Genomic DNA, 26,009 nt, shown 5'->3' with positions numbered 1-26,009 from the left:
ATGTTAAACTTCTTGTCTGAAAGTTGGTGCCAGTCCTATTTACTGCTAACAACTGCCTGCTGTACGCTGAATACTGGGGAGTGAGTACTGAGAAGGGAAAAATCGGTGAACAGTAAATATGGAGCTCGTGTTCTGCCTCTGTCGGTAATTTCAGGACACTGAAGTTAGAGTCTGTGTGCCTTGCACCCAACCATGTCCCGCTTTTTGCATAGCTTCCCTGTTCCTCTTCATTTAGCTATGGACATGTCAGAGTTCCCAGAGTTAAGCATCTCTTTCCCCTACTATTCACCAGCACAGTTAATCACAGAGACAGCAGCAGGGAAGAGCGCTTTCGCGTTGCCGGTGCAGAAGATGGGAGAGGTGGCACCACCTGCTATGGTGGCGCTTGGCAGCAGCCTTCTACATCCAGGTCACATCACCATAATGCACGGGGATGCCTGCTTCTGGCACCTGCCCTCGTGGACCTGCTCTTCCCTAAGCTCTGAGGACTCCCAGCGCCAGCTGACGTGACATCGGAGGGGTTTTATGAAGGCAGAGCTCTCCAGACAAACCAGGCCAGCACTTGCTGCCCGGGTGCTCAGTGCCTGGAGTAAACGTGCAATATGGCAATCTGGGAAGCTTCCTCTTATCTGTTTATTTCAGGAAGGTCAAATAAAACCAAAGTGACCGGGTAAAACAATAGCTTATGCTTGAGCACAGATTTAAAAAACCACCACCACCAAAAACAAAATACAAAATGCAGCATTTTACTCCAGGGGATGTGGTTCCTGCTGTTTGGCCAGGACTTCTGTACAAATAGGTAACACACTCAGCCATAGCTCCACCCAGCCTTGTGCCATCAGTGCTGGGCTGGGCTCTTGTGGGATAGCAAATAATTGCATCAGAGCTCCTTAATTAAACTTGATTGGATCTCTGGATATATATTTCTTCATTCATGCCAGAAGAAGGCATTTGCGTTTAAAGCAAACAGCTGCTTTGGCTTAAATTATAAACGTTTAATTCTCAGACAGGGAACACAGAGGTTGTTTCACTCTTCGTGGTCTTACAGTAGCTTTTGTGGGCCATAGAAGAAATTAGGCTAATGGTTGTCTCCCTTTGGAAGTATCTGACTTGCTAAATACCCTGGGACTGAGTGAAACTCACAGACACTTGAAGGATCTGCATGGCTTCAGAAAATCAGTGAGAAGCAAGAGCTTTTACCCAAAGGTGTACAGAGAGGGATCTAATTTCTCTGTCACAGGACTGATTCTGTTCTGCTTCCTGGCTTTGGCTGAGTTAAAGGACTAAGCCGACTCAAAACCTTGCCATTTCCAAAAAACGTAAGTTTAGGACTAATTCGTGGGAACTCTTTCCAGTTCACTGATTTGTACTTGATTTTTTTTTTCCTCTGGTGTTAAGAGGTTCAGCTATCCCATTGCAGGGTGACGAGCATCGGCAGGCAAAGCCAAACAGGCAGAGGAGGCTGAGCGAATACAAAACCCTTCCCCCTGTCAAGGCATCTGTCCCAGCCCAGCCACGGTACCCAGCTGATCAGGAGAACACAGGCTGTGCAATCTGTCAACACCAGCAGAAAATAATGGTATTTTTCCTGTCCTGAATCTTGCAGTTTGAAGCAGCGCTAATAACAGCACTCAACAAATCGCTTCGGTGCAGGTAATTCAGCTTTGAAGGCATCTTTTGAATCTCTCTGCATGTTTGTCTTCTGGTGAAATGGCAGAAACCTGCCATGAGGGCTTGCTGTAAATAGAAGTTTATTTGAGTGGTTTTGGCAGAGCAGTTGGGGAGCGCCACTCAGTCAGCGCTTGGCAGAGCTGTGCTTATTTTGCCAATGTCATATGGGTGACCGGGAGAGGGGAGAAGGTGATAAATGCCACTTGCTTTCTGTTCAGTCATCTTTGCCCTCAAGGAAAGCTAGGCAAGAATTGCCTCAACTCGGTAAATAGAGATAAAAAATCAAATACCAGACCCGACTGACTGTATTTGTCAGCTGAATTCTTTCACCCCTTTGCAATTCAAACCAGGGCAGTTTTCACGGCCACTCTTGGAATTTGCTACAATAGCTTCTATATTTTCAAAAACTGTACAGAAACCCAAACAGGACCACTGCTGTTTCCAAGATCACCATTGTTAGAAGAGGCAAAGGGAGAAAACTTTGATGCTGCCACTATCGCTGAAGAATACCTGAGCAATGAGTATACAATCAGAGTGGAACGAGAAGCTCAGATGTGCTTTATATTTTCAGTGTCCATCATCGTTCCACCACAACAGAAAGATTTTGAACCTTGGTAAACTTCAGGCACAAAGTGACTTTGTATTTCAAACCCATAGTCTGTGTTAAAGGACGGTATGCAACCTTCATCTTACAAAGCTGAATATCCTCCTAGCTTCAACAGCAGAAGAAATACAAAACATCTAAAACTCACCCGCCTGGCCTAGCATTGGAAGGGAGCCACGTGGAAAATGAGAGGCTACATTTAAGGTAGAAATAGCAGCTTAAACATATTGGTGTGGAAAGAAACACAAATGACTGTGGCCAGAAACCCAAGGAAGAGCAGAATGTTTTGGCCCATTTTGCCTTGCAAAATAACTTCGGTGCTACACAGGATATAGACGAACAGATGTGCTTCAAGAACTGCTGATCCACAGCCAAGTCCCGCTCTCGGATATATACACAAGACTCCCAGCACAGTCCATGGGATTTAACCACGTGCACCTGAGCATGGAGGTATCCCTCAAGGGTGAAGTGTTAAAGCATGCTTGATCTTTGGAGGGTTGCTCTCCTGTCCTGTGGTGGGCTCGACTTCACTACCTGCATCTCCTGAGTTAAGCCACTTCCTCCGTTACTTGCTGAGGTGCTCAGATGCTGACGCAAGTGTTTGCTTAAGTGCCACTGCCTCCATTTTCTCTGAACTTCCAGCTGAACCTAGGTAGAAAGATCACAAAATACTTGGTTCAGCTAGTTTATCTTGGAGCCCAGCATTGCAGAGAGCAGTATAACAGGAAAAGGAGAGATGGTTACCTTTGCCAAGGTTTGGGTTTATTTATTTAACCCCCAGTTTAAGGGATTAGGGTAGGGCCTGTTTCTTGTCACTTCTAGTGATACGGCTGTTGCAGCTACACAATTTTCTGTGAACCTGTTTTTCTGTTTAATTGGTGTTGAAACTGTTTGTGCAGACTAGCTGGCCTTAGTGTCCGGTTTGGATTTGTCAAAGATTTTTATTTTTTTTATCAAAACAGGACATTTTGACACAAAGGTGAAAAAAATGTGGATTTTCTTTTCAAAACAACTTTTTTTTTTTTTCTGAAACCCTGTTAAAGCACCATTCAACATTTTTCAAACCCATCCTCCCTTTCAAATCAACTTTTCCTTCCAACCTTAGGAACTAACAGTTTGGGTTTTTTTCCTTCCCTCCAATAACCTCAGGATCTACCAGGTCTGGATAACATTTCTCCTTGCCTCTACCAGCAGCAGTATTTTAGAGTGCCAGTTCTAGCCCAGGAGCCTGGGAGTTATAGAACCACAAAGGCAACAGACCTTCTTCCAAAAGCTTTACCTTATGAGAGTCCTAATAGATTTGGACTTGCTACAGCTTTTGCTAAATTCCCTCCCAAGGATCAAGCAACAAAAACAGACACAGGATGACAGATCATACCATCATACATCAGAATCAGGTTCTGATTTTCAGTGTGACCGTGTGCGGGATGGTTCTCCCACCCTCCACTCCCAGACAGTAATAATGCTATCTGATTTAGGAAAGGGTTGCAATAGATGAGAGATGAAGTTTGCATCTGGCGTATGATTACTTAGGTTTGCCAGGTCTGGGAGGTATTTCAGGAGTGATGTTAAGTAGCTGGGAAGAAAACTGTCAGATAAAACATGTAATTCATTGGAGAAAACATACCCTACTAATTAATGAGATATACTTGAGCAATAAAAAAAATGTTATCTACACAAAACTCACCTCACCATTAAGAAAACAATAAAGTACAGCCACGAAAAAACCCTGAAAGATAAAAAGAACCATGGTCACAGAATTAGAACTGCAGTTTCAGCTTTTAAATTCAGATGATATATCTCAAAGGAAATCAGACAGCTTGTTATTGCCACTGGGCCTCTGCGCAGGGCTACACGTTATACTTCGTATTACTTAAAGAAAAGAGTAGCATGTCAACTATTACCTGGAACGATCCAAGAGCCAATTCAAAAAACAGCTGAATTTCCATTGTGCCACTACTTGTGTCTTCGGGGAAGAAAGCAAAGATGATGTAGTGAACCCCAAAGAGCGGGATGAGGAGGAGTGTCGACTTGGCAAGCCTCCTGGGAGTGGAAACAAAGGGGAAAACGAGTGTAGAAGGGGCAAGAGGAGCCTGGTGGGTTGACGTGGTATAAAGTCACAGTGTGCAGGACATACTTGTACTGGTTGAAATCGCTGCTCCGTCTTTCAGGTGAGCTGAGCTTCTTCATCAGGATTCTTAAAATGTTGATGAAAAGAATGAAATTAATCTGAAAATAAAAAGAAAGAAATAAAAAGAAAATGAAGGATATGAAAAAATAAAATAAGCAAACAACAAAAGTGCCCCATAACCAAAAGTGAGCTGCCAGGTCTCAGCAGATCCAGTTTGAAGCGTTTTGGCTGAGCAGGAAGAACTGGGGCTGGGGCTGACCTGTGGGTTTGCAGATGTCCCTTTCCCCATCCCTATGCCCAACCCTGTCCCATGCCTCTCCAGCCTGCCCAGCCACTCAGGGCTCGGACACTGTCTGGTTTTTCCACAGTTTGCTAGCTATGGTCAGGGCTTATTACCAGGAGAAATCACTGAAGTGCAAAGGGGCCAGGAGGGGCCTTGGGGAAGCCCCTGTGTGCGCTGGGGCATGAGGCCACAGGCCCTGCTTTGGCTGCCAACACCACCTGCGCGCACCCTTTGCTCCCTGCTGAAAACACCAGCACAGTTTTGGATGGCGGAGGCAAAGCCATTAACAGTGGGGACAGGGGAGAGCTGGGGCAGTCCTTCCTTCTGCAAACCCCCATCTCTGAGGGTGGATCCCACGTAAAGACGCTGATCTACCGCTGCTTTTGAGCACGGGTGAAACAATGGCTGCTTCTGTGGGCTCGAGCCCCTGACACAGAACAGGAGCAGCAGGGGAGGCCGTGCCTACTCTCACAGCAGCGCCCAGCCACCCTTGGCCTTATCGGCACCACAATGGGGCCAGCAGCACCCGGCTGCACGCCCACAGCACCTTTCACAAGCTCCCGTGCCGGGCCCTCAACCCTTCCCTACGTGTATTGACACATACAAGCGCCATTAAAGGCATGCAACCACCTCATGGCGGCCTGTGTGTGCAGGGCTCTGGGGTGGTGGGTTTCCTCAGGAGATGGGGATCAACATTGGATGGGACAGACCCAGGGTGTCCCTGGGGCAGGGGGGCTCCCGAAATTAGTGGGTGAAGAGGAAGCAAGAATGGCTGTGTGGTCTGGGCTGGAGAGGGTGGGTGGGGAAGGCTGAAAGTTTGGGAGCTGGGGGTGAGGGAAGGAGCAGAGCTGTGAGGAGCTGGGGTGGGGAATGTGAAGGAAAGGCAGTGAGATACGGTGGGGGTCTTGGGGGGAAAGGGGGCTCGGGTCTGAGGATTCTGGTGTTTTTTTAACCCAGCAGGTCAGACTTGAGCCCTGTAGGCAGTGCAGGACTTTTTGCTGATGAAAATCCACTGGGAATGGGAGGACTGTGGGACTCCCGCTGGGAGGAATTGCCAGTGGGCAGCACAGCAAGCGTGTTAGTCTGGGAGGACAAAGGAGCTTATCAGTGTTGATTTTCTGCCCTTTGAACTGCTAAGGACTGTGTGCTGTGAGGAATAAAGAGATTAGATCTGAATTCTCAAGGACTGGCTGCTTGTTTGCATCTGTAGCTATGGGCTTGAGAAAAGCCTCTGTTAGGTAAGGAGGCAGGGCCATGCAGACAGCTCCTGCCTAAGGCAGCTGGCTAGATGTGATCAGGGTTTCAAGGGGATAGTGGGTGGCCCTCAAAAGATAAACGAAGACTGTGATTTTCACCTTGCAGAACTTCTGGGCCTTGTTGGAATTTAAATATTGCTGAGCAGCTCCTTTTCATTAGGGAAAATAAATGTTGTGGCCTCGTTGATCCTGAATCACTTTGTGTGGTCTTCTGTTTTTCTTGTGGGGGTGAAGAATTACTCAGTGGTAAAAGGGAGCAGGGCTTAAACCACCACCTATACTTGCGTTTCCAAGAGAGTGTGCTAGTGCTGCAGTTTGTGATTTGTAAACATAATGGAGCCTACTGGCAACACGAATACCTCAGCTTCTGCATTCTTACTCAATGTCAGCAGGTCACTTGAGAGTAGCTAGCAGCTCACGTTTCTCTAGTAAGGCTTCAAATTAATCCTTGCAGACCCCCAGGGCCCACACTTGGGCAGAACTATCTCCACGAAGCAGCTGCAGCCCCTTGGTACCTTAAAACTATAAAGGTGAGCACCAGCAAGTGTTCAAACCCTTGGTGATGAATATTATTTGTGCCAAAGTGTTAACATCTCCTCTGGTTTGTACTGGGCAGGTTCACACTGAGTTTCAATCCCTACGTCTCATTTCAGTGAGCAATGCCTTAATAGCCTAATTGCGGTCTACTAACAGACGGTGCATGAAGCCTGTGAGCCGCTCTCATTGCTCAAAACAAAAGCTAATGATCATGTAAGGCAAGTTGTTTTTGGCTTTGCCAAGAGGGGCAGTGACCGTGAGACACAAAGGCTATTGTACTGAAATGTACAGCCACTTGGTTTCTCCTCCGGAGCCTTTCTTGAAACAGTCCAAAACAAGCTTCCACAAGCCAGCCAAATTCATATGAAATCAACAGGATGTGGAAACCTGATCTTCTTCAGGCTCTTGCTTCTTGGGAGGACACTCTAGCTTTCCTTGCAACTTAGCTTCGGGGCATTAGTTACTGACAAAATCATGCTGAGCAGAAGTTGCTTAAGCAGTAATTCATGTGTCACACCAGTTCAGGCACATGTCTAAGATCAGTTCATTAACACACTTCTAAAGCATGTTGAATAGATGATCTCTGACTTCACAATATTTGAAAGTACAGTTTGAATGTGCTTGTCCCAGAAAAGACTTACAAAAATAGACAAAACTACAGGGCCTCTAATGATCCACCAGGTATTGGCATTAGTGTTAATGTTCCAACACCTGCAAAAATAGAAGAGAAGGTGCATTCAGTTATCAAAATACTGGTGTCTTTTCAAAGGGATTTAGTCTGTTTTGTACTTCAGATAGGCCTCCACTGCCTCTTCTACAGAATTAATTTCCTGTTCTCACTTAGCTGGTGCAACATTTTGGGAAAACCTTGACAGAAAACCGTTCACTTCCACTGGGCAAAAGTATGTCCTGCCCTTGAATTACATCCACTTTTCAAAATTTTGCAAGGGAGAAGAGAAAGGAACAAAGCTTCACTGATCAAATGCAGGTGTTTAAAACATCATGGGCAGAATTCATTCTTGAAGGACATCTCCCACCCTTGAAAATGGTCAAATTAAAATTGAGGCTCTCTCTCGGCTTGCTCAGCTGGATGTTTCTTCTCTGCCTATGCTGGGAACCAGGCTTGCAACACAGTTGAATTGCAGTTGATTTGCTTGGCTGACAGTGGTTAGGAATGAGCAGGAAATCCCTGCAGCAGCCTGCACAACTCCACCCCCCCTCCAAATAACTTACCCGGTGTTTTCATGGAGTTGCCTCGCGGTGGCCCACGCAGCCACAAAGACAGTTGGGGCACCTGCAATTGGAAAAGCCAGTTACTGCTCTACAAATTCATCCCAGAGGCACAACAAATTGACAATTATGCATATGAAAAGGAGAGCCGTTACCCCATCCAAGGGTGATGAACCACCAGAAGAACTTCCTTTCTGAGAAGAAGGAAATTACCAGAAGAGTGTGGAGGTACAGTCCCTCCACGAGAAGCCAGCTGTAGTTAGACATAATGCAATACTGAAAGAAGACCATGGTAAGCTTGCATCCAGCCTGAGGAAACAGAGGATAATTTTTGTTTGTATCTATTTTCAAACAGAGTTTAAAGCACTGAACATGGCTTCCAGTGCCCCCCAATATTTACAAGATATTATGCCGCTAATAAAAAGAACAGAGAAAAATTTATATATTTCAAAGTTCAATGTGTTCGTATATTCTATCTGTGAGCCCCATTACCAGGATCTACAATCCACATAAGAATCTCCACCCTGGTGGTGTGTCCCATGTTTACGGACTCTGACACCTGCATTTAGGTGTCTCTGTGTTCATGTGCTGAACTCCTGGTCTCTTCTGTGGCGATCTAGTCAACGCAGTCAAGCTGATGAATGCAGACACCTACTTTAGACCAACCTGGGTGGGTACCTTCTGTGTCAACACTTGAGGGGACTGTAGATACCTGCATATTAACTTTAGCTGCACCTGGTTTTCTGTGTGTTTCATCCAGCCTGGGCCCCTTTTACATCCTCATACCGCCCTCACCCATGCAGAATCCTCCCAAAACAGGGAAATCTCAGCCTGGAACAACTAACGCATGGGGTGGAGCAACAGAGAAGGGACAGGACATACTTTTCCCCTCCCATGCCCTGGTATGACAAATAGAAACCTAGGATGAAGATTTTCTGCCCTGCATACTAACTATGGCTTGGAAGCTGAGGTGTGAAGTAAGCTGGAAGGCAAAGGGTTACCGTGTATGCCTCACAGTAGTTTGTGTCTTCAGAGGAGAATAAAACAGCATCTTTGATGAAGTTAGATGAGGCTCGCAGAATGAAGGACGTGAAGAGATGCATGTGGATGTAGTTCCTCGTACAGCGAAGTCTTCTGCAAGGAAAAGAGAGAGCTCCTACGAAGTTACGTTCCTAGACAAAGCAGGAAGCTTGTGGCTGTAACCATCAGGTTTCAATCCTTATTAATGCTGAACTGACAACTTAAGAACACTGTTTTTCTGTCTGTGAAAGGAAGACGAATGGATTTCCAAAGAGGAATACCCTAGAGAAGACCTTGAAAAGCAGAAGGCACATCTGCTCCACTCAGGTACTAAAAAAAGCTGAACGTTGTCTGAAGAACTGAGATTTCATGCCAATATACTTGGTCTAGCCTCTGTCCCTCCTTCCCAGAGCATCGTGAAACCAAGGAGCTGCTGTTTATCCACACCTGGATGGATTTCTTTGGTTTATCTGAACAGTGCACTTGTGCCTGCAGTGTTTTCTGTGTTACAACTTCATATAATTCAGTTCGGGAGGCCTTGCAGACTCACAACTAGTCTGCAGAGTAGCTGGGGTTCCTCTGACCAGAGGTGCCTCCCTGATATTTACTGTAAGGGAAATTCATTTCACTGAATAAGCAGCAAAGTGCAAATTCCAGGTTATAAAGCTGTATGAAGATAAACCTACTGTCAGGTCACTGCTGTAAGCCTGCAACACCTCTCTAGAAGTCAATGCACTGGTTCTTAGAGCAAAGTTTTAGCCACAGTCTTGGGTGGGGTAAAGAACAGTAGGAGGAAAGACACTGTTCCCCAGGGACATCAATATCATGGCAAAATCTCAGCAGGGAGATGGTGCAAACTCCAATCTGCAAAATATGATAAACTAAATGTTGGGAAGGACAGGAGAGCACAATATGAGGAACAGACCTGACATTTTCTGTGAGACAGGACTCAGCTCATTTCCATCACTGATTTATGTAAAAGTTTTCAGAAACCCTGCAATGTTTAGCTTGCCCTGAAAGCCAACAGAAGGGTCTGTGTCAGCTGAGATGACCAGACGTCCTGCCCAAAGGCAACCCAGCGGTGCTTCTCCTCACCTTAAAGAGGCCAGGACCACTAAGGCTATTGTCAGCGTCACAAGGGAGGTGCAGTATCCAATGGTGTACATGGTCTTCAGGGTCATGAAATAGGCACGCTGCAGGGGAACAGATATTCACATCTTTACCTTTGACTATCTGGCAGAAATCGGCCCATACCAAATGAAGGCTATCCCTTATTTCTTATCAAGTAGATTTTCTTGTAAAATCAGCTACGGAAGTTTTAAACTGAACAAAACTCATTGAGAAAGCATTTGTGCTGAAGAACACCCATACCCACAACCCCACCTGGGGTAGATCCCATTATTCAGTCTCTCCTTAACAGATTGAGCACGTCCCTTCCCCAGAGCCCCAGAGCAGCAGGTCTGTGGTCATAGGCACTCGGACTCACTCTTTTCTCATTTGTGGTGTCATTGACATTGTAGCCACAAGCAATATCTGGTCTTGGATAGGGGTCTGACCAACCCTCGCTGGTACAGTTTCGATAGACGAAACCTGTATGGTAACAACAACAAAAGAGACAAAATCAGATGTAACTATTTCCAATTGTATCTTTGTTCTCCTCCTTATCCTCACCAACGTGAAGGGTTGCTCCAAGAGCAAGGAGAACATTTTTTCCCCAGGCAGTGTACTCGGCATAGCTGGAGGTGAAATGCAGCTGAGCTGATTATGTTGATACTTGCCCAGTGTATTTGTGTGGGTCATAATATTGTTTGCCAACTCAGGGATGACTGTGATGGATGTGTTTTTATTAATTGCAACATAAATAATACTGTTCGGTACATCTGGTGTTTCTTGGCTAGAGTTCCAAGATCAGCAAACATATGACTTGTTCGGTCACGGATTCATACTCCATACAAACCTGATACTTTCTTGGATATTCTCACCACCTCAGGGTTGTACTATGGTTTGTCACAGCCTGAGGAGAACACAAAACGTTAGATGGTCACAGCTTTTTGGGGAGACTTAAATGGAAACTAAAAGGCTTGTACCCACAGCCAAGTCCAGGCGTTGTCTTAGGCAGTTGATTTCCTTGCTTACTTGGAAATCAGAGGCTAGGATGGGAATCCCCTCACTTAAGTTAGACTTCTGAAAGCAAAATGCTTGAGTTTAAGTGTGTCCCTTGCAGCCATCTTTCTAGTCAGTGGCGAAAAAGAGGCGTTTGCAGAAATCATCTCATTTTCAGGCAGACATCTGCACAGGGCAGTTTGTCTGACCTACTTCTTTTTGGACGTCTGACTCCTCAAGCTGGGTGAGATGGGTCACCACCAAGCTGCATGTGGTTAAACAGAGATGGATCACCACCAAGCTGCACGTGGTTAAACAGGACAGGTTTGAACATGCTCACATTCATGTCCAGCACCTATACCCCTCGCAATCTCACACGAAGAAAATGGCCCCAGCAGGCAGTTAGGCTATGGGCAGAAGAGAAGAGAAACTTCCGCAAAGAAATAAAACCACTGCCTGCTGTCCTAATCACATGCATCTGCGCAGTTGCAGCCACCCTTTAGAAAGAGGGTGTAAAACCCTGGCTCTGCTGCAGTAATAGCTGTACTAGCAAGGACTTAGGACCTGAAATCAGCAGTCCTTCTTAGTGGAAGCCTTGACAGCAGGCACCATAAAAGTCTATTTCTGTCTACACATTTAGCCACAGGGACTGTAGGGCATCCAGTTTCTGCAAAACATCCCCGCAGTGCTGAGGGAACAGGGGGAAATGCGTATGCAGCAGTGTTTGGCACTGGTTTATGCTTTTGGGAGCCCTGCTGGGACTGTCAGGACAGTCAGGGCTCCTGATACCGCTGGGCTAATTCTGGAGACCTCAGAGCATGTCCACACTTGGTTTGCACTCACCTCTGTAAAACAGCAAGGCACAGCAAACATGCTGAGATCTCCAAGCGGGGAGAGCTCTGGGTGTGTCCATACCCAACTATTATTCTGATGCTTTTATGAACATTTTGTTCCAGCTTAGCATCTTTGAAAGGGCCGGGCTTGTTTTTTAAGCCAGGTTTTCTGTATTCTGCTGCAGCACAGCAACAACAAAAGGAAGAGAAAGAGCTCTCCCAAAGAGCTCTCCCCAGCCAACCATTGGTCTCTCTGTCCAAAGCAGGGCCACCAAGCTGACCAAGGGACTGGAGCACCTATGAGAAGAGGCTGAGAGAGCTGGGACTGTTCAACCTGGAGAGGGGGAGGCTCAGGGGGATCTCATCAGGCTCTATAAATACCTGGAGGAGTGTACAAAGAAGATGGAGCCAGATTCAGTGGTGCCCAGGGACAGGACAAGAGGCAATGGGCACAAACTGGAACACAGGAGGTTCCCTCCGAACATCAGGGAGCACTTTGTGCTGTGCAGGTGACAGAGCACTGGCACAGGCTGCCCAGAGCAGTTCTGGAGTCTCCTCCTTGGAGATCTTCAAATGTCATTTGGACATGGTCCTGGGCAACCTGCTCTGGGTGGCCCTACTTGAGCAGGGGATTGCACAAGGTGACCCCCAGAGGTCCTTTCCAGCCTCAGCTGTTCTGTGATTCTGTGATCCCGCCTTGGTAGTCAGCACATGAGAGGTATGGTGGCAAATGTTCTACTTCAGCTTCAATTAAAGACCCATGTACTCGGAGCAGAGTGTCATGCTTGTAAACAGGTCCATAACCGGGTTTCGCCTAAGGATGTCAAAGTTGATCAGGCAAGGAGAGGTGAAGTTCTGTGCTGGTGCGTGCTTGCAATTGCATTACAAGCAAACCATAGGAGATTATGCAGGGCTTATTATATGGATGGACGTGAGCACAACTTTAACAATGCTGCTTGCTTATGGGTGAAATACATGCTGGGGAAACTGCAGCATGCCACACTCAGAGCAGACTCAGGGGCTGCAGCCCATCTAACGTTGAGTGCCTTGGAGGACTTCAGGGGCAAGGGGGAGCACTGGCTAAAGGGATGGCTGTGGAACTGGGGCCATTCTATGCAGCCTCCTCTTCTGCCTCTGACTCCCCGCAGTCATCACGCCTTTCCCCATTTCTTGCCTGAGACATGATGTGGGTTGTGAACTTCTGGTATGTTACTAGGTTTCAGATTATTTTGTTTCTTTGGTCTGTTATGTGGGGAGAGGCCAGACAGTCTGGGCTGCAAATGCAAGTCTGGATGTCAGCACAAAGCTCAGCTGCATAGAGACCAGCGTTTGGGTTCAGAGCTATCTACATCCCTTCACATATGGGTCTTTGGCATTTGTGGCTGCCCATCTCTTTTGTAAGTGGCAAGGAAATAAAACTTTTGCTTTTCTTTCAAACGAAATGATATTTGTTTTTCTTTTGCAAAATTGCTGAAAACAGGGCAACAACTGTAGCGGTAATTAAATGCATGAGTCAAAAGCCAGCCACAGTGCAAAATCAGAGAAGAATGTGGCTATGAGAATGAGAATAAACTATTGCTGACTTGGACCCAAGATGCCAGATGCAGAGACTGAAATAAGCTGTAAATGCCAATGAACCACGTCTTGGGTTTCTGTTTTGAACACTGTCACTTTGATTAGTGCTTATCAGAAGTGGCTTAGCTCTCAGCTTCTCAGTAAGGAAGGCAACCAAAGTTTAAAGCTGTTAGACTATCTATCTCCAAGATAATGCAATGCACATTTGATATGTAATTACGACCTTTGGATGTACAAATTCCTGTTTTTCTGCCCGGCCGGTGCTGGCTGCGAGGGCAGCGGCAGGGAGCAGTTCCCTCTAGTGGCCGCACCAGCAGGGATTTCCTTTAACATACTTAAGGCTCAGTATCACAGTGCTGAAATTTGTGAGCACATGCCCGACAGATGATTTTCTCAGCGATCTGTGTCTTTACATAGTTTCTTTTCTGTCTTTATACGAGATTATAGGATTCAATGTGCAGCTGCTGTTTCTGTGTACGGAAAGCAGCATGGTATTTCTTTTAATGCAAATGGTTTGCGTCTGATTTTATTTAAAGAGAACTAAATGCTTTTCTTCCTACTTATTTAATCCTTAGTAGACAATCTAATACTTTGCCTTCTGTTCCTCCCTCCATAAAATTAATCTGCCTGCTTTTCTGTGAGTATCGGATCTCATTAATCCATGTCCTATAACCAAAGAAAGGAGAGCCCTCTTCTGATTCGAATCATTAACTCACCGAAGAGAAATGTAAGTACATTTCTCAGGCATTGTTGAAAAGTCAAAATTAACAGAAAGCAGGCAGAAACTACTGCTTAATGACTCACAATTACTCTGATATATTGGGAATAAATTTCACTTCATTTCTAGCTGAGAAATCTCAAAGAATGGGCAGCAAATCTTGCTTGAGCTCATCTCTTTTTGAGTAAGGGGTTTGGTGAGCCATGGGACTAATGAAGCTTGAGTTCTTGTGCATTTGTGCTGCATCCTTGTGTGGAGACTGTCACACATTATGGGTGAACCCCCATAATTTCCACTTGATGGAGGCACAAAAGGGGTTCTTCCCCTTACCTGGCCGGTTGTTTTTGCCAAAACTTGTGTGTGCTTAATGCTGTGTGAACTTTTGCCCTTTTGTCAAGCTTGGCTGAGATCAGCCGCCTAAGAATTATTAGAAGGGGAAAGAGGCAGAACTGCATAAACAGAGACTGTGTGAAGAAAACTCTTTCCCTCAAGAAACCATGTTAAATCTGCTTTTCAGGATAGCATTTACTTCCTGCATTTTTCTCTGCCTGTCTAAGAGAAATAAACTCTTAAGCCATCTTGCTACTTTAATTCCAGGCTTTCCCACGTTTAGATTAGTGATGGAAATGGAGCTGCTAAGTGGCCATTGGTCTTTAAAAGAAGTAGGGACATAATTTCCTTCAAGTTCAGACCTGACAGTGACATTTTTGTAAACACCATGTTTAACAAAAGACATCTCAGCAAGAAAAAAGTATTTTTAGCATTACCTTTTTTCCCAGTCAGCATCTGGAAGAATTTGGGGCAGGGGGCATCGACAGTCTGTCCCACAGCTGATGAAGGCCAGCAGCTCATGTTATCCCACATTCCAGCACATCTGCCTGGGGGCAGCAAGGAAACACCGTGAAACTTCTCCCAGTGAGGAAACACCATGCTACGCCTCCCAGCAATGCAACACCATGAAACATCTCCCAAAAAATGCAATACCACGAAACATCTCTCACCAATGAAATACCATGAAACATCTCCCAACAATGAAGCACCACGCAACGTCTCCCAAGGACCAAAGCAGCTATGGGAACACAGATACTCAGTACCCTGAAAAGCAAGCTGGATGAGACAGAACAAGTCCTGCTGAGACCTATTGAGGCCTAGATGGAACAGAACAGGTCCTGCTGGCTTCACACCATCCCCTTGCAGGCTCCAGACCCATCCCACTCTGGTCCTTGACTACACTGGTCTCTACCAGCTGAACACAGAGAAAGTTGGACCATGGGGAGCCTTGCACCAGGCCATTGGCTACCAGTCTGTCTTCTGGTAACTAGTGAATAGCCCTGGAAAGATGAAGGAAACCAGATGTCAAAAATTTAGCTCACTTTTCAACCCTTCTAAAGCTTCCACTTTGAATCAGCCTGATGTTTTCCTTACATAATCCTTGTGTAAACACAAAAAGGCACAACGTGACTAGGAGTTTAAACAGCTTCAGAATGATACTGGGGAAAGGGCAGAGAGGAACAGCATTGTACAAGCATAAATACTCTGCCTCTTCTTCATCTCTTTCATTATGTCCAGACAGTGCTGGAGTGAATAATGCCAATAAACCACAGACTGGGCTCGGCTGTGGGTGTCAATGGCTCTTCTGCTGCCGGAGAGCAAAACTTCACTAAGCTCTTCCCTGTGGCTGTGAAGGGAAGATCACCACATTTACAGGCCAGGGGAAAATGTAAATCCTCTCCTGTCTTCCGGCAAAATCTGCTGGTAATGTTTTTTCTGCAACCAGGCCTCTGACAGCATTATGTGCCTGGTGTAGGCCCCGTTTCAGTGCTGCCATTGGGCCTGGAGGCCTGCTGGGCTCCCTCCTCCAGGCCACTGGCATCACAAGGGCAGAGCTAAAATATAAAGAATCCCTCTTCCTGATACTGTAGGGCAATAAGAAACACTTTCTGCTCGGGTACTTTGTGCCTGATTCACTTGCAACCAATCCTGTTCATTTGTGCCGTTTTTGTAAGGATGTGTGCGTGTAGCAGAGACAGCACTGTGGCAGCTTGTCCCTTGCTTTGCCTTTCTTCCTGCTCCTCCACTTGGTGCTGTCTACCCACAACAGGCAAAGCTTCTGGGGCAGCAGGTGCAGGAAAGACGGGGTACAGAGGGTTAGCACCATCCTGCAAAGCTCCCGCTCTCTTTCCCTGCATGGTACGCCAAGGGCAGGCAATGGATCCCCAGAGCTTTGTTTCTCTTCTTCAAACTGAAGTCCCTGTATAGGATTTTCTCCACGCAGACCTCAGACATGCAGATAAACAAAGGATGGAGAAATGTGCAGAATAAAAGCATTATTTCCTGGAATAAAAGCGTAATTCTATAATTCACCAAGGTAACAAACCCTCTCTGAGTAAAGAGCAGCAGAAGGAAATTCCTGTGCTCTCTCTTCAGAAGCCATTACTTGGGGACAGCTGTGCATCTTACACCTCTTTATTTTGGGAGGGGTTCACTGTCAGGAGAAGATGTGTTTGCAGAGTTACAGCAATGGAGAGGGGCTTAGTCACTCTGGCCAGTTCCAGCTTAAAGCTTTCTGCTACGTGGGTAGCCCCAAGCTCATGCCAGTGTGACTTGTTTGATCCATTTTGCAGAGTTTAAAGAGGGATTTTGATGGCCACTGGAAATGCTTTCTTAAAGGTTTAACGCAGTGCTATAGTTTTAACTTGTTCCTTCGGGAGAAGGGCACAGAGGGTAGGGGTGTCCTGTATTGAAGTATCTAGGGGGATGTTTAACATTTGGATCCAACTTAATCCAACTGGATTGAGTTTCTTTTTATATTCGATGAGTCAAATCTGCATTCCGGAATATCTGCCAGCCTGCCACGAACTACCCTGTAACTTCTGCTATACCGGTGTAATGCCCCAGGGCAGTCTCACACCCATCAGGCTGAAAGGGAAAACACAAAGGCAGAGAAAAAGGCTAGGCATGCTATGAAAACAGGCAGCAGATCTTCCCTCTGAGTCCTGCCCCTGGGCCAGGTCATGGTGAAACCTTTGTTTGTCTTAACACCCTCTGCTAGTGAGGAAGGCTTTGAAACTAAGCAAAAGCTTCATGTCTTGCTCCACAGGGCAGCTTATCTCTGGCAGGACACCCTGCACTGAGCATGTCTCATGGGAACTCCATCACCTCCCATGCTGGCGAGGACCTCACCACCTCACGGTCCATAGAAGTCATCCAGAATCAGTTCAGTCTGTGAGATGTTGTGAATGATACAAACCCACCCTCAGTGCTGAGGTCTGTTACAGACAGCCAGTTAGAGCAAGATAGGAACAAGGAGAGTCTTCAGGCCATGGGATGGAAATGTTGGCTGCTGGTATTCATTGTTTTTGAAGGCAAATACAGTTGAGTAACTTTGTATTTAGTTGGCTGACTTTATAAAAATATCCTTGTCTAAGGTGAGAATAACTCCAAATCCTCTCCAATTCACAACCATTTGTTGCTGATGTGCTCTCTAGCTGTGAAGACTGCAGCCAAGCCACTGACTTTGAAGCCTCATACGATTATTATTTGCCATCACAGTAAGGTTGAATCCTGCTCTCAGAGCCTTGCAACACATCTTATCTGTTTTTTTGCTCCTCACCGAGAGGCGCACACGGGGTGCATGCCTCCTGTGGGGTACTGAGGCCACTTGGCTGACCTGAGAATGGTTTTCATCTTGCACATTCCCCCACCCTTTACCTGATGTCAGGAGCAGATCATTTTCAGGTGTCCTGTTCCTCGCCTCCAGGGACAGTCTCTCAGCACAGTTTTCTTCCTCCTTTTTCAGGACGCTCAGGAGGTCACAGACAGGTGGGGCAGCCCTGATCTACAAATTTGAAAAGCAGTGCAATCACTTTTCCTCTTAAAACGTGCACCCCCTCACCAGGATTTGCCCTCCTTATGCTCACATTCTCCATGCAGTGCCGTCAATTGATTGTGGAGGGTATTTCCTTGAAATACAGTCAATTTTCTTAATTAAGTCTGCGTTTTTATGATAGCAGTAGGCAACCACAGATTCAGTTCCTGTCTGCTCCCATTTGCTGAGGTTGTTATTGAGAGAAATGAGTCTGTTATTCTGCTAAATAAAGTACCCGAGCACGATGCTGTTCCCAAAACCTGCAGAAACATCCAGGGCACTGCTGGATGCTCCTACAGCAACGGAGAATTAATTATCTACCTCTGGCAGTATCAAACCGCAGACCCTTGCAGTTTGTTTCCCTGGATGACATTTACTTGCATGGCTGGCCCAAATATGTCCACTGGCTGCAGACCACCCAAGCCTGTTTCACTGCTACCAATCATGGAGCTGCAGGAGCCAAGCTGACAGCAGAGTCTCAGGGAATTTTTTTTTGCGAGGAAACTGATCGTAAATTGGCCTGAGCACACCATGTCACATTCCTCTTTCTCCATCCTCCTTTCTCACAAGGAAGGGTTGAAATGTTAGTCTTAACTCAAGCCTGATGTAGCAATTAAATGTTTGGTTAATGTTACATGTAGGTGGGCCAAAATGAATGTACAAAACAGCTACCCACCATTAACATGGCATGTATTAAAAACCAGTGCAAAATGATTTGTAGGACAAGATCCCAGTCTTAACATCTCGCAGTATGTTTACTGAAAACTATCCCCAGAGCCTGGGATGTTTCAGCTTTCAGGCAGTATCCAGAAAGTCACCCTGAATCGCTGTGGGACACTCTTCCAGTCACATTAGGCACCCCTAACGTCTGTATTTGCCTGAACCAAAAGCCATAAATCTGATTTCCAGTTGTAACAGACCTGCTTGGTCCCCAGTGAGTGGAAAAAAGTGCTTTCACTATTTTTGCCTTGTTCCATCATTTATGGCAATAAAAGTATTGAATACAGCCAGGTTCCCATTATAACAAATGAGATAATTCCTGCCTCATTAACAACAACAAAACTTTATAAATTCCCACTATAGAAATTATATGCAGATATATATACAAGTGTATATATACATGCATACTTAAAAGATTAAAAACAAGTCATCGGGATGTATTATTTGAAATTTTTTTAGACGGAAATTTTTAATACATTCTGAGTGGGAAAATGTAACCTGACATCATCGTATTACTGCTCAACCTATCTGATAGTGTAGAATTGCTGATCACATTCTGATTAGTTTTAGGAAAAAAAAAAATCAGTCCAAATTCCCAATTTTTTCAGCTGGAAGTATTTGGGGTATTGCATTTCTGAACAAAGTCTGATATTTTCAGCAGTGTTTTGTGCCTTGTCAAATCAGTATGTTCTATTTTACTGCAGCATCTTTCTCCTTCGTCGTTGTGCATCCTGAAATAAAGAAACTTAAAACCATTCATTTGTGCATGATGTAATGAATTTTCTTGAATCATTCATGCAAAGAAATCAGATTAAATAAACTATTCTCTGATACCAGGATTTAGATACATTAAATCCATTTAATCTTTGAAAAGTTGGAAATGTGCAATTGGAGTAACATGGCTAAAGAAAGGTAATTGCATTGAGTAGTTTCAGTTGTTAGCTGAAGGCTAAATTTGATCATTTCTAAATATTGACGGATCTTTCAAAATGTATTATTTATCACTCTCTGTCATTATGAATTTGATTACCAATAGTAAAGCAATTAACTACATTTTCATAATACACAAATACAAATGCAACTGTCCAAAAGTTACCTTGCAATTGCGTTAAAAAACAATATTAGTGTTAAACATTTAAAGCAGCCAACAAAACCTGTTTGGTGTCCATGTGGGTTGCTCATCATGATACTGAACGCATGTAAAAATAAACATTAGCCACCCCCTGAGCGATGATCTCAGAAACAGGAGTACTTTTCACCTTATAAAAGCATGTACATCCTGCGGGTGCTGCTTCCTTTTAAGCAAGGTATGTCCTAAGCGAGCTTTTCTTTTAGAAAGATTTTTAATGCCTGCTTTATTTTCCTTCTAGAATGGGGCTGCATGCTGATAGCATATCCAGAAGTGAAGACCACCTAGACAATTTTTTTTTTTTTAATAAAATGTTGCTCAAGCAGGGGCATGGTGTAGTTAATGCCTCCCCATTACTGTTTGACCCAGCAGAAGGATGTTGACCTTTCTCTCTGGATCAGAGACACCCCTGTCTGACACCAGACCAGGTGGCAACCGGATTTTAACCCCAGTGAGAGCACAGAGCCTGCGGGTGCTGGCTCAGACACCTTGCTTCCCACAGCCTGCCTCCCTCCTTTCTGCAAATCTGACCGGACAGGCCATGGCCATTTGCTGAACACCCTGAAACCTGCCATTAATGGGCCACTCGGCCCCGCTGCCACCCACAGCACCCAGCACGCCTCTACCCTGGCACCTCCACGCACGTGTGTGCCTTCCTTGTGTGTGTCCCGCTGTTTGTTCATGTACAGGCACCGTATGAGTCCTGAGGGCACCTTTTACTCCAGAAGGAAAATCCGCTCCCATAGGTGTGGTTTCTCCATCTCTTCCTAAATATCTCCCTGAAGCAGCTCCCAGGTTGTCAGATTTTGACAAAGGGGCAAGGCATCCTCTTATTTTCTATACTTTTTATTTCTTTAAAGAAAATGTAACATATTGAAACCATTCCAAACAGAAATAGTTGTGCTAACCAGATGCCAAGAATGCATAGAAATCTGCAATTTGTGATATCACTAGCACAGCCAACTACATTTCTTAACCTGTGAATGAGTGGATCTAAACACTGTTTAATATGAATACTATTTGCAGCCACAGAATTCCCAGACGTTTGAATTCAAAAATAAATGCTTCTAGTTTAATGAGAGGGCTCAAGGGAGAACAAAGGATGCCAGACTATATGCTGTAAACAAAATCTGTATTTTGAAGGACTAGAAAGAGAGCAAGTAGAAGGAGGTGCTCTCAGTGGCACCCTGAGTAAAGACATCTATTTACAGAGTCCTTTGGGTAGCACCTAAGAATAAGAAACCCAAACGACAAGAAAACCAGCACAGTCATTGTTTTATTATGGAACACAATCAGAAGACAAAACAATGCAGATTGCATTCCCTGTGCAATTAAAACACCTTTGCAGAGCTCAGCTTTTGTCAGAGTTCAAGCCGAATCCCCTGCTGGGACAAAGAGTGAATTTCCCAGTGGTTGCAGTGACTCTCTGTATTGACCAAGAGTTCAACCATCTCCCAGCTGAGCTGGGCATATTTCAGTCTTGGTTTTCTATGTTTTGCAAAATCTGAAACACCTGAGCAGCTCAGAGATCATACCCTGCGCTCAGCTGTCCTGCTGACAGTGCTGGGCACACAGAGCGCAGCAGTGGCCGTCCACCACCTAAACTCGCAGTAAACGCATAAAGCCAAAAAAAGGGAACCAAAACGTGTGGGGCAAACACCACCTTACACTCCTTCAATCTGAGTCAAGTGAGGCATTGGCAGTGCTGGGCATTCCCCCTGAGAGGACTGTTTGCTTATATAAATCAGCAAAGCTTCTCGAAACGGCATCGAGTCCTCCCTCCTTCCTCCCAGCACCGGCTGAGTTTACCAAAGCAGGTTAGTAACACTGTCCTCTTTGTGCAGATGGGGAAACTGAGGCACCCAGCATCTGGCCATCTGGACAATGTCAATTAGTGCGGGAAGCAGCAGAAGCAAGAATAATAAAAAAAATCCCTGCTTATACACAGACATTTTAAATTTATGATGCTACAACTTTGTGGAATAGAGATGCACTTATTCAGACAACACGATTCCATGCAATTTGGAATAAATAGCTCCGAGCACCTACCAGGACGGCTGAAACCCAGAAGATGATCACCCAGACGGTCCACATAGTCACTCAGTCTGCTTCCTTCATCCTTCATGCATCAGAGGTCACCAGGCTGTCTGCGTGCTCTCCAGCCTGGCTCTCAGCTCCTTTCACTTCATTCCTTTCCCTCCTCGCTTTTTTTCCTTCCCAGCTTTGACCATCCTGAGTCAACGTTTCTCTCCAGCTGCCGAGCCCCAGAGAGCATCAGCAATGACAGGACCCCCCCGTCCGCCCTCCAAGCTCTCCTCCTCCTCCTCCGCAGTTGCCTCCTGTCCCAAGAATAACAGCACCTCTGTTGAGCATGTTCCTACTATCGTCTGCCTCCCTTCCCGGCTATTACTCACTGCTATCGACGGGTGTCGGTAGGGAAGGATCATTCCTCATGCTCCCATGATAAGGGACCAAGCAGGGCTCCCGTGTAAGATGTCAGCCCCACAATGGCACGGGTAATCTATCAAGGGGAAATAGTCATTAGCACAGAGCGCAGCCAGGGGAGGACCCAGCCCTGGAATAAGCGCCCTGCTGGGAAACAGGGTTTGAGGAATGCGATCCAGGCTGCCTGCACTGCTCCTGCTCCCGGCAGCTCTGCACGTGCCTCCCACAGCGAGCTCACATCCCCAGGCGCTGGAAATCGGGAGGCTGGCAGAGCCTGCCGCAACAGGGCCAGCTTCACGCGCCTCCTGCCCAGCCACTGGCGCTGGAGGTGAGCTAGAGTTTGGGGTTAGGCTATCAGAGAAAGGGCGCAAAGAGGATCTGGTCTTCCCACCGCTTCCAAAGGGGGCTCCAAACGCTCCCTGGACTCCAGCCTCTCATCCAGCATCCAGAGAAACAGGCGGTCTGCATGTGGTCCTGATGCTACAGGCAGCGAGAGCCTTGCGTTCGGGTCCTTGTGGTACCTCGTGGTGGGATGTTCCCCATAGGCAGCTCCCTGGTGGCAGAGCATGCTTTATTTCGGCAGGTTTAGTTTCTGTGGAAAAACTGTTACAAAGGTGTGCTTATCCAGGGTGTGGGCTGCCAGACACCAAGGCAGGCACTCCAAACTCGGCTTGCCAAGTTTACTTGTAGCACAAAAAGGAACACAGCCTCAAAAAAGAGATGAAGTTTGCACTGTGCACTAGTGCCCACTCTCAGAGCACTGCAACCCTCAGCTACACTAACACGTCTCAAAGCACCTTTTGCTACCTTTTCCAATTTACCATCTCCCGTCACTCCAGACATAGGCCAAATGTGATGAGGGGCTCCCCAGGCCATCGGGTCTGCTCTCCGGTCTGATGGGCGTGTGCTCTAGAGCTACCAGTAAAGTCAAAGGCTGTTACTGTAAGACATCTAGCTTGTTACCTGTGCACTGAAAATCCCGTCATTGGATTGAGCAAGTCATCTGCCAAGCAGCATAATAGCTGGGGACAAGCAAGGACAGCTAAATTGCAATGCTCTGCATCCCCTACACACTACACTCAACTCTCCCCATGTCCCCAAAGTCACCAAGCCGTGGCTGGACAAGAGGCACCACGCTATGGCTGTCCTGCCCAGCCACATGCCCTGCACGTGCTGACTGCCCAGACAGCAGGAGAAGCATGACAGAAAGCTGCCACGCTCACACAGCATCGCTGCCCTTGCAAAGGGGAAACATTTCAGTCGTCTTCTCCCCTGCCCGCTCTAAACTTTCAGGAACTTTCATTTCTTTAAGAGCTCTGCTTGCCCACAGAGTTTGGTTGGAATTGGCCAAAGGGTTAAACAGATTGCTAAAAGGAGGTATGAGAGGCAGCCAAGCAATGTGATTATAGTAGTCTGAAGAAACCGCATTGGCAGTGCTGCATCATCTCAGTGGGCTGCTAAGTCATTCTCTCTCTTCCTTTGGCTCAAAGAAAATTTTATTATTCTGTTGTTATTGACAGAGCTTCCCCTGAAAGCCACTGCTCATGCTCGTGTTTGTGGCATCAATGCAGCTTTGCTTCTGAAAGCATTTTTAAATGGGTGTGTGTGTATGTGTGTGTGCATTTTCTGATACAGGCAATCGTTGCCCAGGGGCTTTGAAAAGCCAATGTTGGATTTAAACACCAATAGTGTGAATGAAGATCCTAATATTTTGTGACCCTTGCATTATATTTATGTGTAGGCTGAGGGCTCAAAAGATGACAGATACACGATAAGACCTGGAAAACTCTCACCTGTGCAAACCCTTGCTTGATGTCAGCACTCTGGGAGGGACACGCTGTGCTGGGAAACCTACGAGCAGAAGCAGACTGCAGAGAATTATTAGGAGAGAATTATTAGCAGAGATTTATTAGCAAGAACTCACAGATCTTGAAACAAGGTATTGCTCTATTAAACAGTATAGCATTGCACTTTGCTACATTCATTCCTACCCAGCATATCTATTTTAAATTTGTCACAGCTGGAATTTGTTTCAGTAATCTAAGCCAGAAATGAAACACTGGAATTTGTTCATGCAATCTTGAAATACTTCAAATGGTAACTTTAGTAGTAAATAAATTAATTTGCTTTATGTTACTTTGATTATAGGATTATTTACTTATCAAGTACCTTAACAAACCTCAATATTAAATATTTATTAATACGTAAAATTTCTGTTAGGTCTTCAGTCTAATCATTCATTTTTCTCCCTCCTTTGCTAAAGAATTGTTTGTAATCCCTGTTTTACAGCTTGACAACCAGGCCATGCATTTTTCCTCTGATATTCGGAATATAGATATAAAATTGAGGTGAGACTCACCTATATAAATCCCAGTTCAAAATCCTTATTTACACTAACCATCCCAAGGAAATCTGAAGCTTTGTTGGCCAATAATCCTCTGTTTCCAGCTACCTTTTCCATTTATTTCCCACCTCTCAGGAAACCTTACAGAGTGCTTTTCCACCAGCGGGGCATCATATTCAGCTCCTCTGATGTGGAAGTGGAGATGGATTTAGTTGCACACTCCATTATGACCGTGCAAATAGAGAGACACACAGGTGAATCGTGTTTCCGTGGGAGGAGAAATATGTTAACACACTATTTGCTCCACTATATTCCCACAGCATTTTTCTTGGAAGAGAAAAAAAAAAAAAAAGCAAAACGGTGGAGCTAAAAAAGTTCAGTGTGGGACACTGTGATTAAGCTCTGGAGCTGCTGCTTCTGTTCTCATACCAAATCGTACCATGTAAAAAATGCAGGTTTTGCAGAGACCTCTCCCCAGAGCCGTGGGCAGCCCAGCCGCGGCTCTCCCACAGATCCGTCCTGCGGGGGGGAAGAATTTCAGCCATCTGCCCAGCTCTTGGGCTGTCAGGTGGAGAACAAACTGCTGTCAGCCCTAGCAGCGGCTGTTTACATAGCTGAGGTGAACGCATAGCTTGGAAAAAGGCCGGCTGCCTTTCTCCTCTTGTACTTGACCAGACCAAAGCTGCGCACGAAGCAGAGCTGCAGCTGTGGGGCCAAGAGCCCAAAACCCCCAGCAGGCGTTGGGTGGGCAGGAGGCGGGTGGTTTCCAACCCAACTGAGTTTTGCACGATTTCTGGTCATGTTTCACCTGTTAGAAATGCTGTAAGGGGAGAATTTTATTCTTAGAGAATGTAAGAGGATAAAATCCCAGTTCTGGAAACACCTCTGGCTTCCTATACTGCATGCCCTCAGACCACTGTGGAGACAACAGTGGGGCTACGAGCATGTTGGTGCGTAAGACAACCATGATGAGCTCCTGGCAGGAGGGGCTGGGGCACACTGTTCTCCCACATGTACTTCATTACCCCAATTTTGTTATGATTGTGTCACCTAACGCAGAACTGCCATGCAGATTGCTGTGGCGTGAACTACTTCGGCTCTTCTGCTGGGAATCTGCAAGGCTAACAGGTGCGGGCCCCAAATGAAAACGCTCACAACGACTGCCGGGACACCTTTATTAACGTGTTTTCAGCCCCAAACCGTTTGGGCTTTACGAAGAAGCGCACCAGATACACAACCAGATCTGAGGCGGCCCCGGCGCCGCCATATTGTGGAGCCGAGGGCCCAGCCCGCCGAGCACCACCGTCAGGGCGCGACCGCTGCTGCCGGGGGGGTTCCCTGGGCCACAGCGGGCGGCGGGACGCCCTCGTACCCCTCTTCCTCCCGCTGAGATTCATCCTCTCCTTACTATGCTCTATAAAGCAGGTAGCCTCCCTCGGGGGGATTTTCTTCTCCAGAACGGTCGTGCCTGATGGCTGCGGCTCGCCTCTTCTCCCCCCGGGGAGGCGAGAGTGGTGCGGCCCGCTTGGGCTGCCTGTTGCC

The 26,009-nt window shown here is 46.1% G+C and overlaps 1 protein-coding gene across 1 annotated transcript; it reads right to left on the bottom strand.

Moving 5' to 3' along the window:
- Positions 1–2,725: 2,725 nt before the first annotated feature.
- On the bottom strand, positions 2,726–21,953 carry SCTR (secretin receptor). The gene is given in 16 exon segments (XM_035556099.2): positions 2,726–2,923; positions 3,963–4,004; positions 4,180–4,318; positions 4,413–4,504; positions 7,124–7,193; positions 7,716–7,776; positions 7,868–8,021; positions 8,714–8,846; positions 9,828–9,925; positions 10,219–10,322; positions 14,729–14,839; positions 17,673–17,799; positions 21,728–21,779; positions 21,781–21,827; positions 21,830–21,889; positions 21,891–21,953. Coding segments are annotated over 16 exon segments (1,530 nt in total). The 3' UTR covers positions 2,726–2,746.
- Positions 21,954–26,009: the final 4,056 nt, after the last annotated feature.

Source organism: Cygnus atratus, chromosome 6 (genome assembly GCF_013377495.2).
Source record: "Cygnus atratus isolate AKBS03 ecotype Queensland, Australia chromosome 6, CAtr_DNAZoo_HiC_assembly, whole genome shotgun sequence".
NCBI lineage: Eukaryota > Metazoa > Chordata > Aves > Anseriformes > Anatidae > Cygnus > Cygnus atratus.
The sequence above is the reverse complement of the archived record's forward strand: the minus strand, read 5'-3'. Positions and strand labels throughout refer to the sequence as shown.